This window comes from Euphorbia lathyris, chromosome 8 (genome assembly GCF_963576675.1).
Source record: "Euphorbia lathyris chromosome 8, ddEupLath1.1, whole genome shotgun sequence".
In the NCBI taxonomy this organism is placed as follows: Eukaryota; Viridiplantae; Streptophyta; class Magnoliopsida; order Malpighiales; family Euphorbiaceae; genus Euphorbia; species Euphorbia lathyris.
In genome coordinates, this window is record NC_088917.1 from 28,148,133 (window position 1) to 28,161,123 (window position 12,991).

At 33.4% G+C, this 12,991-nt stretch overlaps 1 protein-coding gene across 1 annotated transcript; it reads right to left on the bottom strand.

Annotated features, from left to right (window-relative positions):
* Positions 1-3,940: 3,940 nt before the first annotated feature.
* Positions 3,941-12,041, bottom strand: LOC136202488 (diacylglycerol O-acyltransferase 1). Its single transcript, XM_065993142.1, has 16 exons — positions 11,321-12,041; positions 10,863-10,943; positions 10,679-10,752; positions 10,480-10,555; positions 10,257-10,324; positions 9,112-9,238; positions 8,672-8,770; positions 7,820-7,921; positions 7,586-7,722; positions 7,355-7,436; positions 7,214-7,234; positions 6,539-6,601; positions 5,461-5,508; positions 4,707-4,769; positions 4,459-4,512; positions 3,941-4,367 (listed from the first exon to the last, which is right to left on the bottom strand). Exons 1-16 carry the CDS (start codon positions 11,642-11,644, stop codon positions 4,257-4,259), a joined length of 1,530 nt encoding a protein of 509 aa, XP_065849214.1. The 5' UTR covers positions 11,645-12,041; the 3' UTR covers positions 3,941-4,256.
* Positions 12,042-12,991: the final 950 nt, after the last annotated feature.

Consider the following 12,991-nt stretch of genomic DNA (forward strand, 5'->3'; position numbering starts at 1 on the left):
CGAGTTCACTTCAAGATGGTATACCATGGTGCATGTTGTTTGTAGATGATATTGTGTTGGTTGATGAGACGAAAGAAGGCGTGGAGAGGAAGTTGGAACTATGGAGACAAACTTTAGAATCTAGAGGCTTTAAGCTGAGCCGAAGTAAGACAGAATATTTGGAGTGTAAGTTTAGCGGCGATAGGAGTAGGGAGGCAAGGACAATCACCCTAGATGGGAGAGTTGTTCAGGCATCGAATTGCTTTCGGTATTTAGGATCTATTATCCAAACGGATGGAGAAGTAGATGGAGATGTTGCTCATAGGATTAAATCTGGTTGGGCGAAGTGGAAGAGTGCTACGGGTTTTCTTTGTGACCCCGACATGCCAAATAAATTGAAGGGAAAATTCTACCGCACGGCAATCAGACCAGCACTGTTATATGGTACGGAGTGTTTGGCAGTGAAACACTATCACACTCATAAGATGTCGGTGGCGGAGATGCGTATGTTAAGATGGATGTGTGGTCATACGAGAAAGGATCGGGTGAGCAATGAAATAATTAGGACAAAAGTAGGGGTTACATCTATTGAGAATAAAATGAGGGAAAACCGACTAAGGTGGTTTGGCCATGTAAGACGAAGAGCGCTTGATGCGCCGGTTAGGAGGACTGAAGAGTGACAAAGGGATGTAGTGGTGAGGGGTAGGGGAAGACCTAAGAAAACTTGGAGGAGGGTGATCGAGAGTGATATGAGTGTATTGGGGATTGAGGAAAATATGGTAGTGGATAGGAAAGAGTGGAGGGAGAGAATTTGTGTCGCTGACACGATTTGATTTCACGGTTTTATATGATGGTTCATGTTAGCCGACCCCGAATCATTTCGGGACTAAGGCTTTGTTGTTGTTTATTTGTTTGTGTATTAGTATTATTATTATTATTAAAGTCTGATATTATCATTATTGTTAAATTAAGTCAGTTAATTTAATTTCAGTTCAGTTAATTTAATTTAATTTCAGTAAAAAATGACTGGATTTAAGTCTTCTCAAAAGTGTTTGTTGTACTCCCTCCATTCCATTATATATGTCATTTTAGGGTATTTCACACAAATTAAGAAATATATTGGTTAACTAAAATAAATTCTCTCTCATGTCACTATTGGAGAATAAACATTGGAATATTGAAAAACACATGTACCAATACAAAAAATTTAATATTTGGACCAAAAAACTAAACTAAAAGTTTTTGAAATTCTAGAATGACTTATATTTGGGGAAAAAACTAATTTGCTAGAATGACCTATATAATGGAATGGAGGGAGTAGTTGTCTTTACATGTGAGGAATGTATTATGCGGTAAGATATGGATGTATTAACTAAATGAATTTGGTTATTCACTTCCAGATCTAAGCTTGTTAAATTTAAGCTTTATGCTACTTTGAATCTGCACCATATGATTCCAATAAACCTACATTTGACACTGAATTTCATTTGGTTATTCAGGGTTCATGTGAACATTACTAATGTATTGTAATGTAGTTAGTTCTTAAACTACGAGTTCAAGCATGAGCATAGACAAGAAATGCTAACTACTAGTGCATACAAATTAATTACGAATTTATTTTATTAAAATGTCTAAAATATTTAGACATACTCATTAAACAAATATGTTTATCAAAACATATTTATTATTATTATTATATTAAGATATAACGAAATTGTTTCAATTTATTGTAAAATTGTTTGGAAAGTATATATGGCAATCAATTAACAATCGATGTGGTTGAATCTTCTAAGTACACTTATAAACCTGCAATTTGACAGAAACAATGTCAAGGGCAGAATCCACCAAACCACTCCAATTCATAAGTTAAATTTGTAAAAAAAGTTGAGGATATCACAACAGTAAATCAAAACTGTAATGTAAACTTAATGAATAAAACGTCTTACTCTATTTATACTGTAGTTATGAGAGATGGTTTCAATGTAAGAAGATTACCTTACCTCCGACCATCTGCTTTAACTTCTTTTTAACTAGTTAATTTATTAAGTTTTTATATAATTTTAATATTAGGATTTTTGGGTATAAATAACCCATCTTATTAAGTTGTATGTAATTCTATTCAATAAAAAATATAGTTTCTCTTTCAGAGTTGCCCATTGTTTGATAACTCACTTAATGACTTAAATTAAAATTTCAAACACTTATTTAATTTAAGTGTGTTTGATAACAATTATTTTTCCACCACTTAAATGAGTAAATTAAATTAAAAAATATTTATTTTAATAAATCAAATTATTTAACACTTTAAATTAAATATTATCAACTAATATTTTTTATAATAACTACATCCTTTAATATTTTCAGCACTATGATTTAAAAATTTAGAACTTTGTTTGTTCCAACGCTTAATTTTCAGTTTGAATTCAGTTTTATCAAACAGAACATTTATCCCTTTATCAATTAAATTTTTTTAATTTAGCTTATGAATTTTAGAGATTTCACAATTAAAACAAACGCAATCTCTACCAATAACTTATATATTGTGAATAGGAATATAATTTTCCGGTTATACCTCTAACTGAATGAACCCTCTCAACCCAACCTCTTAACTTATTCTTTCAACAGGTCCAATTTTAACAACCATGCTACATTCAAACTTCTTATTTTTTAAAAGACAAAAGGTTGATCTTATTTGAAATCACTAAAAGTAAATTTTTACAATTTACTATGTTATGGGTGGATTGAAACTTTTCCAAAATTTATGAGGTAAATTAACCTTATCCCATAATATTAATTTTATATTTATATAAATTTTTATAGTTATTTGGGATAAGGAGCAAATTTGTCCCTATGGTTTTAGTAGAGGAGCGAATTTACCCCTAACGTATGAAATAGACCAAATATACCCCTAACGTTTATATAAAGGATCAAATATGCCTTCGTCTAACGGGAAAAGATAACGGAATAATTTACCGTTAGTTGACTTGTTTATTGACCGCCACGTCAAATATTTTTAATCTTGATCGTACATATCAGATATGACGTGTATATATCTGGACCGTTAAAAAAAGTAATAAACATATGCGACTTAAAACCTCCAATTTTTCTTTTCCAGTGCTCTTCTCTCCGGTCCTCCTGCCATTTTTTTATTTTTCACCGTCTCTTCCGTTGGGATCAAAGTTGATCTTCATCTCTGGTCATTTTTGTTCTTCTTTTCCTATTTGTGATTGGTGCGCTTCTAGCCGTGTGTTTTTCCTCGTTATTTCTTTTGGCCTGCTTTCTTCTTCCTTAGTGCGATCAGGACTTTTCTGCCATTGGTTCTTCCAATCTTCGTTCTTCTTTACATGATCAGTTCATTGGTTTTAATTGTCGATTCGTTGGTTTTAATGGTTGAGATAAAGGGGTGGGCTCCCCTTAACTCACTATGACTGGAAATTGCGATTTTGGAAGGCTTTCTGCAGGTTGCCTATGGTGATATGAATTTTATTCACAGACATATTTCCCAAACATTAAATTTGGAATTTCTATTGAGAACCAATGGAAGAGATGGTGAAAAATAAAAAATGGCAGGAGGACTGGAAACGCAAGCATTGGAAAAGAAAAATTGGGGGTTTTAAGTCGTACATGTTTATTACTTTTTTTTAACGGTCCAGATATATACACGTCATATCTAAACATGTACGATCAGGATTAAAAATATTTGATGTGGCGGTCAATAAACAAGTCAACGGTAAATTATTCCGTTATCTTTTTCCGTTAGACGAGGGCATATTTGATCCTTTATATAAACGTTAGGGGTGTATTTGGTCTATTTCATACGTTAGGGGTAAATTCGCTCCTCTACTAAAACCATAGGGGCAAATTTGCTCCTTATCCCTAGTTATTTCCTATTAATTTCGTGTCTTATTTTAAATAATTTGAATTTTCTATTTAATAAAAAAATAAATCTCCACAAAACAAATACAAGATAGATCTTTTTTCTTGATGTATAAATAAAGATGGAAACTCTCTAAAGTATTTGAAACTGGAGATAGAGAACCATTAATTATACATCTACACATTCTGCTACTATTATACTTGTTAACTAGTATTCTACTATATCTTGATGGTGCTGCCGACAAACATATTTTCAAAATTGTTTGTGAACATTAATGGATTTGACAATTAGATCTTACTCTTTGCTCACATGTCTCCTAATAGAAACAAACAATTAGAAATAACCCGTTTCAGACGACTCACCACCTCGAGTAATAACCGCTACACACCATTGATTAGACTCATATTGATTCCGTTAGCCCTTTTCGATTCATCACATCATGGTAATACAATAGCACAGACATAGGTTGACCAAGGATGCAGAAAATGAACCAAAAGATCATGTTCCCTACCTGTGTCAAATAAAAAGAATAGCATCACCGAAATCTTCAATAAGATCAGATCATTGCAAGTTTTTAAAATTGGAATTGCTCGAAAACGTACCATTGAGCTTCTGAACTTCTCCTGAAGGAAATTCGTTATCACAACCAAAGGAACCTGCAGCAAACAGGAATAAAATTACACTGAACTCATGTCTTGTAGGACACTAGTCTACTCAAGTTGACAATGGGTTTTGAGAAATAGACCGGAAAATCAACTTAGGATTCATAATAGGCTATTATACCCGTATAGATTCGAGTGTTGAATGCCAAGATCAAAGCAAAATAAACTTCTAAAGATATCAGTCTTACCTGGAACATTATTCCAATAAAAGCCCAGAGCTTGAATATGTGGCAAGGAACAGCAATACACAACTGTGGATAGACGAACAGTATTGCAGAAAAATCTATTTAATAAAACGATTGAATAAAGGAACTTAATATGATGCTAATGTAAGCAGTAGAAAATCTCAAGTGGCAGTCATTTAGTCAAACAGCCAAGGTAATATATATCTTTATGTACTAAGATCTTTATCTTCTTCAATCACCTAATGGTCTTCTCTTTTTACTCCTAATATGCAAAAACTACATCAACCTTGCTAGGCGGCCTACGGTGCCTAGCATTTTTCATCGCTGTCTCTTCTTTCCTTATTAAAATACCAATCGGCTTCACTGATAGGATTAGACAGAAGAACTTCTATAAATTAATTCATTCACGAGCCATCAGTTACCAACTTAAATTGTTTCTAGAGGGAGGTTGCTTGCTCTTATATCATGATCATTGATCTTGCACATACCATCTTTTTAATAATTAAAACAAAATCCCTCATAATTCAGATACAGATGATGCCCTAAACAAAAACAGTTACACTTATTATTATGATATGCAATCTCAATGAGAACGCTGCACCAGAAAAAAAAGGTGTCAATCTTATTGGAAATTACAGAGAAATGCCATAAAATGGGCATTTTTTACACTCACTGACATACTGAAACAATAGGGCATCAATATGAAATCACAAACTAGATAGTGGAATTTCTACGAAAGAAAGCAACCAGAAAATACCTCATGAAATACAGCTGACACGAAGAAAGCTACCACTACTGCTACCCCCTGCATATGCAAAAAGACAGAAAAACTGTAACCAGCTGCAAACAATAAGGTATTACAGCTAACTTTATATAATAATAACTCTAGAGATATGTAAGTTGCTTCTGTTAAGAAACCATAAAATGAATCTGGATCATTCAGACTCCTGAAAATCATATCCAGTCCCAGAGGTTTTACAGGTGTTCATACGCAAACCTAATACCTTTTCTAGAATTGATGTTAAGTTTGAAACAGTCATAGCTGTCTTATACTATTATACATCTGGGATTGCATATTTTTGTAATTTAATTTACAGCACACAGGTTATGACATCACAACTTGCAACAGAAATGAAGGTGGTTAACTGCGAAAGTCAACAACAACAACAGGACGCATTGTGAAGACATATTAAAGAAGTCATCGCGATCATTGCAAAAGCAACACTCATAGTTACCAATTCAAGGAATTATTAACAGAAACCCCTCCTATTTAGTTCTAATGATGTGAAGGTGCAAAAACAAGCAGTACTTACGCGTAAACCTGACGCATAAGTCCATCACTTCAATCCTAATAACACTTGATAGACCTCTAACTTATTGTTCAATCCTAATTCTGCATCCCTTTGTAGGCTTTAAACAATCCTTCAACTAATTTTAAAATGGAGAGTCCATGCATGATCTTTAGTTGTGATTAACAGATGAAATGAATGAGCCTAATTCTCAAAGAACTATTACTCTTACCAATTATATAATTCTGTTGCTTTGATGTGGAATGACCAGTTACAATTTTTAAGAGGGCAAAAATTAGCAAAGGAGAAATAGATTTCAACCATTCCAAATGAGATTTGAACATGAAAATTGACTAGTGAACTAAAATTTACACATTTTAAGCCATAGAGCACACAGTAAAGTTCCCGTCTCAGATCCCACAAGATAAAAAAAGATAACAATAATAAATAAAATGAGAACTATACATCAAAAGCCAACTGCGAAGATAAGTTTAACTTCAATTAACGAATAATACATTAGACTCTCAAGGCAAGAAATGAAATTACCTTCGGAATACCATGCCGTAAGCATGGAAAGTAGACATGGCGGACCATCCACTTATGAACCGGCTGTGAACAATTAGAATTGCATCAGCAACATGATTGACATTCTTCTGTGTGTGTGTGTGTTTCTGAGTATGTGCATGTGCATATCCACACACAATTTTCAAGTTTGCACGTTTCTTTCTTTAGAAGCAGATATCTTGTACTCGTTATCATAACTTCAAGAACAATATTACACAACCAATTTAACACACGCTTGTAACAGATAGTTTGCCTCCAACGATGACTATTCCACTTCCAGAATTACAAAGTCCCCCAGACACTTGAAAATTTGTCAATTTAACAAAATTAAATCTATTACGTCTAACTTCAATGCAAGTAATTAAACAATAGGTGGAAGCAACAAGTCAGCCTGAGAAATATGCATACCCAGAGGCAAAATATTGCAACACTAGACAAACTTAAATAGAATACTGATCTTTTTCAATTTGAAGCATGTATCTAGTCTAAAACAAGGTTACATATACAAATTAATGATTAAATAGGTGATAAATCGTGCTTGTATAGAGAAAGACATCTTATGATAATAACTCGAAAAAGAAATCAAACATGACGGCTGAAAGTTACCTACACTAAGCAAAGGCAAAGAATTACAAGGAATTCAGGTAGGGAACATACCATATTCCACATTCTCCAGTACTGATGAAACCACGAAGCCGAACATGTGCATGTCAATATCCATAATTGAAATAAGAAAAACAATGTTCATACGTATACCCAAAAGAAACCTCACTGAATATATGAGAGTGAGACTCATACCTCATCAACTGTTCTTGCATTCCACCAATCTTTATAGAATTCTCTATCACCAAATCGAAGAAGCTCGGCTAGAATATTTAACCTGTGTCATATATGCAATAAAAGAACACAACATTTATATAAAAGATGACAAAGCAGAGTTGTCATAAATTAAGAGAAAACATCACAACTTTGATGAGAAGTTAAATACTTTAGAAATTTTGTACAGGAAACAAAGGATGGTGGACTCACCATAAGTGAAAAAAGCAGTAGAACATGCAGAGCCATACATATAAATTTGGAACTGAGAGCTTCAAAACCCTCTCAATGGCATTTAACAAATCTCCTTTCAAAGGGTGTTGTGAATTCTTGACAATGGGGTTGATATACTGCAGATTATGCTCATAAAGGTCAATCATGCATGCAGTGATTTCCAAAAACATCAGATAGGATGTGGAGAGCTAGCTGTGAATATAAAATTCTTACCTGTTCTATGATGAACCCCATGAACCCTGTGAATATTATCAACTTGACAAATTGACGAAACACCCAACTTTTTCGAACAGATGATGTACGAGGATAACTTGGCTATGATGATAACAAATAAAGAGGATTAGGAATACAGCAGTAAGGTCCACATAAGCAAGCACTCCAGTTAGAAAGCAATGAAGACATTATTGTTAAAAATCTTTTGTTCCCCACTAACACAAAAACAGGAGCGCAGCTGTACAAAGTTCGAGTACAAGTTAACTAAAAGCATAGTTATATTCAGAATGCCAGAATCAATAACTTAGCTCCCAGTTTCCAAGGTACCAAACAAAATAACTCAACGTAAATATCTCATATTGTAGCAAATGATATATGTCACATCAACAGCAAATCATAGGGACTATATTAGTTCTATAAATTTCGATGGCGCTACATGGTTGAAAAAACTGAATGTGAACATCATGGTGAACAATCTCTAGATCTGATTATAATGGACCCTCAAAGAATTAAATGCATAAAAGACAATTGGCCAAACAAAAATCCCAGAAAACAAATAGCTATGCACATGTATTCAAAATTTATGAATATTATATGAACTAGACATTAAAATCACCAATCCATATAACCACAGGACCAAATATGTAACCCAAATAGTAAAAAGCAGATTACAGAAGGGCACAATAATTTTGATGATCTTACTTATTATTGCAAAAATATACTCCTGAAAATTTAAAATTACATCATGTATTAAAGGGAGTAATACCAAGACGAGCCAAAGATTCTCATACTTAATCATGTGCAAATTAGAATATTTCTACCTCAGCTACTAGAAGAAATAAGATAGGCTACCTGGTAACATAAGGTGGGAGCAAGCATGAAGTACACCAAACTTTTGAAGCTCACATCACGAGAATACTCTGAACTTAGAGTATCCCCTGGCGCATCACCCTGACATTAAACAGAATGAAATGATGATCATCTTGTTTGTCAAGATTATGCAGAATATAGAAAGATGCAACCAAGATAATATTTTCCTTTTTTTCTTAGTTGCGCAGTAGAAGGGAGGGAAGGGGGGGTTGGGGGAATAACAAGGGGCAAAAAGTGAAAATTACTATTTTCTTCCCTCCATATGAAAAACTTAATGTGATGATAAGATAATTATTAATGAACACTGTAGAGAAATTAACACGAGTTCCTGGTCCATAATTCTGTGCTAGTCACTTAACCATCAATATACAATTCTAGTAAGAAGAAACTTTTTCTAGCACCTCAAAAGACTGCGCTCTTACCTTATCAATGGAATTGGCAATAGCTCTCATATCATAGTTCGTATGTGCATATGACACCAATTTTAACCACACAATGCAAGCAAAGAGCATCAGTGTGACACCAGATAAAACGGCAGCAGATTCGCAACTGCAAAAATTAGCCAATGCATATTAGGTATCTTGACATGTGTGCAGATCACTTGATTGAACAACACTACACAATATGAAGAACAACAAATACATACTGCTAAAATATTCCTATACAACATATTATCACAGCTGTAAAATAATTACTACAGATATTCACAAAATACACACAAATGGATAAAAACAAGGAAAAGGGGGAGACGGGTATTCATCCAAAACTGAAATGAAGAAGAAATAATTTCAAATATTGACACCGAATGGCAGAAGGTGAAGTGAAACAAAGCAGTAAATTCCTGTAAACAAACCATAAATATTGCCAACATTTATTAATTGTTCATTAAACCAATATATACTTCCAACAACATTATCTTGAACCATGACTTTCTTGCTACAAAGAATCTCTCAAAAACCAACTTGAAAATCTTAAACTACAAATTTTTTTGCTACTCATCCTCCCCTTTCTCTAATAATAAGGCTTGTTGACTTTCTTTCTATTTCAGACAGACTGTACAAAGCTTCTTTACGAGAAAAGTACAAACTAGCTCACTCATAGCTGACTGCTTATGAAGATGTAACTTTAGCTGTGGAAGAAATTTCTTATTCATCCTCACTATCAGCAGATGAAACTTTGTCACCCGCGACCTCCTTACCTTCCTTGCTTGCTAGCTCTCATTCCCTCTTGCTTTACTAGCTCAATCCCATCTTTTCTAACTCAATCCCATTTCCCATTCCTACTTGTGAAAATGCTCCCCAATCTAAACAACAAACAAACAAGCCATACTCCCAACTACTTGGGGTTGCATTCTTCTTTTTCCATTAATTCCTGTTCAAAAGTACTCAAACCTATATTTAAAATCATTCTGTACATCTAGTTATTTTACAACATTTGAGATGTGTAGCACAAGTATTCAACTTTGAATTTTCATATAGACAGAAAAATATACAATCTTTTCAAATGTTATAGAGACGCTACAGACAGAAAAAAAAAAATCAGCAGAGGAAATAAAAAGTAGAAGAACCTGAGAATCACGAAAACTGGGTATAGAACTGCAGCTGAGGTGATGACTATATGACAGAAAATTGCTATCTGCAAAATTAAATTCAAAGTTAATCGCAGAAAAGTTCAAAACAGCCTTACCAGCAATGATTCCACATATCGTAAATACTACTTTATTGGAAGAATTTACTTGCACAAGCTTTATAGTTCATGAAATGCAAAACAGCCGCACTAGAAACACTTACAGAATCAGATATATGTTTTTGATATGCCAACTTCTCAACAAGAAAGGCAGCAAGAGACAATATTGGCAGAGTAAGACTGCAAAAGAAAAAGCCATTATACATATATATTTTCAGTTGTTAACTATAATAATACAAAGAGCATATGCACTCCAAAATTCCTGATCAAATTTAAATAGAATGAAAAGATTTGAAGAATTACCAGCACATAAGAAGGGGCCAATCTCTCAATGACCTTGAACTAAACCAAAATCCAGTCCTAATTAACCAACCATACTGAAAAAAGACAGTTTCATATTATAAATTGTTACAAAAAAAAAAAAAAAACACTTGTCAAATAACATATTTAAAAACGAGAAGAGGAAGAAGGGTATCAAATTACCAACCTTCATTACATTTTCAATGATGAGTCTGCTGTTAACCGCAATAAGTACTACTATACAGAGGTTAAAGAGGCCTGCATGACTCTTAACATGAAATGTAAAAATTAATTGATTAACCATTAAGAACCCATCAAGAAAACACATTTCAAACCGATTAACCATTATGTTCTTCTTTTAATTGTGCATTTAAATCCAGTGATAGCTAAAATCAATCGAGTGGTCCCAGAAACGTAACTCGCCAACTCAGTAAAATAGTCATTTCTTTTACCTGCTTCAGACGACCAACTCAACGAGCAAAAATATTGTACGTTTTTCTTAAAATTCAGCAATAAAACGAAAATTCGCTTTCTTAATATCAATTTAAAAAGAAAAATGAACAATTAGCCAAGAACTTGTTAATTAGAAAAGCGAAGTACAATTTGACTCCAAAAGATCAATAGTTCAAGAGTCTCGATCCTTACTTGTCTAAATATTGCGTCGGAGCTTAGAGGACTCTCTCTGAGAGCTCGATGAGCAGGCACGGAAGGCCGATAGGTGAATTTAATATCCGCTGCTCCACGATTTTCAATTTTATCCTTATCACGGCGGGGCTCTTCACCATTTCTTTTCGAGGTTTCCGATTCCGACACCGATCCTGGATCAACAGTTTTATGCGATTCCATTACCGCAACAGAATCGCCATCACTGCTCCGTCTTCTTCGAAGTGACAAATTAAGATCCGATGAGGATTCCGCACAGCCAGCAACAGCAGTGGCGGCGTTCTCCGGCGCGTCGAGAACCGCCATTGGAGATGAGAACTTGAAACGAAAATTCTAGTAGGAGAAAGAATCCAATGAAGCAAAAGTTACCTAGAAATCAGCACATATATTCAGAAAGCATGTTCTCTGACAAAGAGAAAAAGGTGCGGTGCTAAGGGAATTCAGAAAACCCTGTTCATGCAAAGAGAGAGCGTAGCGTGGCGGTGAAGGAGAAGATGAAGATTCTGAAAATTTAGGCGTAAGAATGAAAGAAAAATGTAGGGAGGAAGAGGAGGAAGGATGACGGAATTTGGACTGACGTGTTCAGTTGAACGGTCACGGAGTGGAAATGAAGGCGGTGGAGGACGTCCAGCTGTTCGTTCAGGCCACGAGAGATATTTATTTCAATCTTTTCTTCTTCTCTCTTTCTTTCTTTCATGTTAAGTTTTTTTGGTCGTAATACATATATCGCATCATTATCATGTAATTAGTCCAAAACTTCAAGTGGGTCCAAAATTTCAAGTGGGTACTTGAACTCTTAAAATTTTCAAATGGCCCTATTATTATTAATTTGTATTAATAATCTCTTATTTCTTAGTAAAATTTGTTGAATACATAAAATAAGAGATATATTCCGTTATGTGTTAAAATGCTCGCCTCATATCAAAAAGATAAATAATTATAAATTTTTAAAATTCACGGAATGGTTAAAGTTTCTGAGTTATTTATTCCAATCGGATAAAAATATGGAATTATTAATTTAATTGGATAAAAATATGAATTATTGAAAATTTATTCAACAATACTTTTTCATTATTGAATCATTTACAATAATATGTAAAAATACTCCAACGTTTATAGGTTTATGGACAGGAGCTATTTTGCTTTTAATGTCTAAAATTGTGCAATTTTACCTCTAATATTAACAGTGAAGAGCAGATTTGTCTTTAATATTGGCAAGTTAGGTCAATTATGATATTATTATAAGACATCGATATTTTGCTCTTTATTATGCACCAATTGCATGTAAGTTGGTTCTAAAAGAAATTATATTTCTTATGATTTAATAATAGAATTGAATATTAATATTTTTAAATTCGGTGAAATATTTGAATTTTTTTTGTCCAACTCGTATAAAATACAATATATATTTTTAAAATCACGTTTAATCATATATTTGTGGTTTGTTACTAATGAGACGCACATGTAAAATATAAATGACAAGATTCATTACCGAAAAGACAATCTGATTAATAATTTCTCCAATTGACTCAACTTATCAACTTTAAAAGTAAAATTGCACTTTATCTTCTTATAATTTTAAAATGTAAGGTGGGAGAAGTTTAGTTTTTATTTATTTATAGAAATGCTGCTAAATCCGAAAAAAAAATAAAT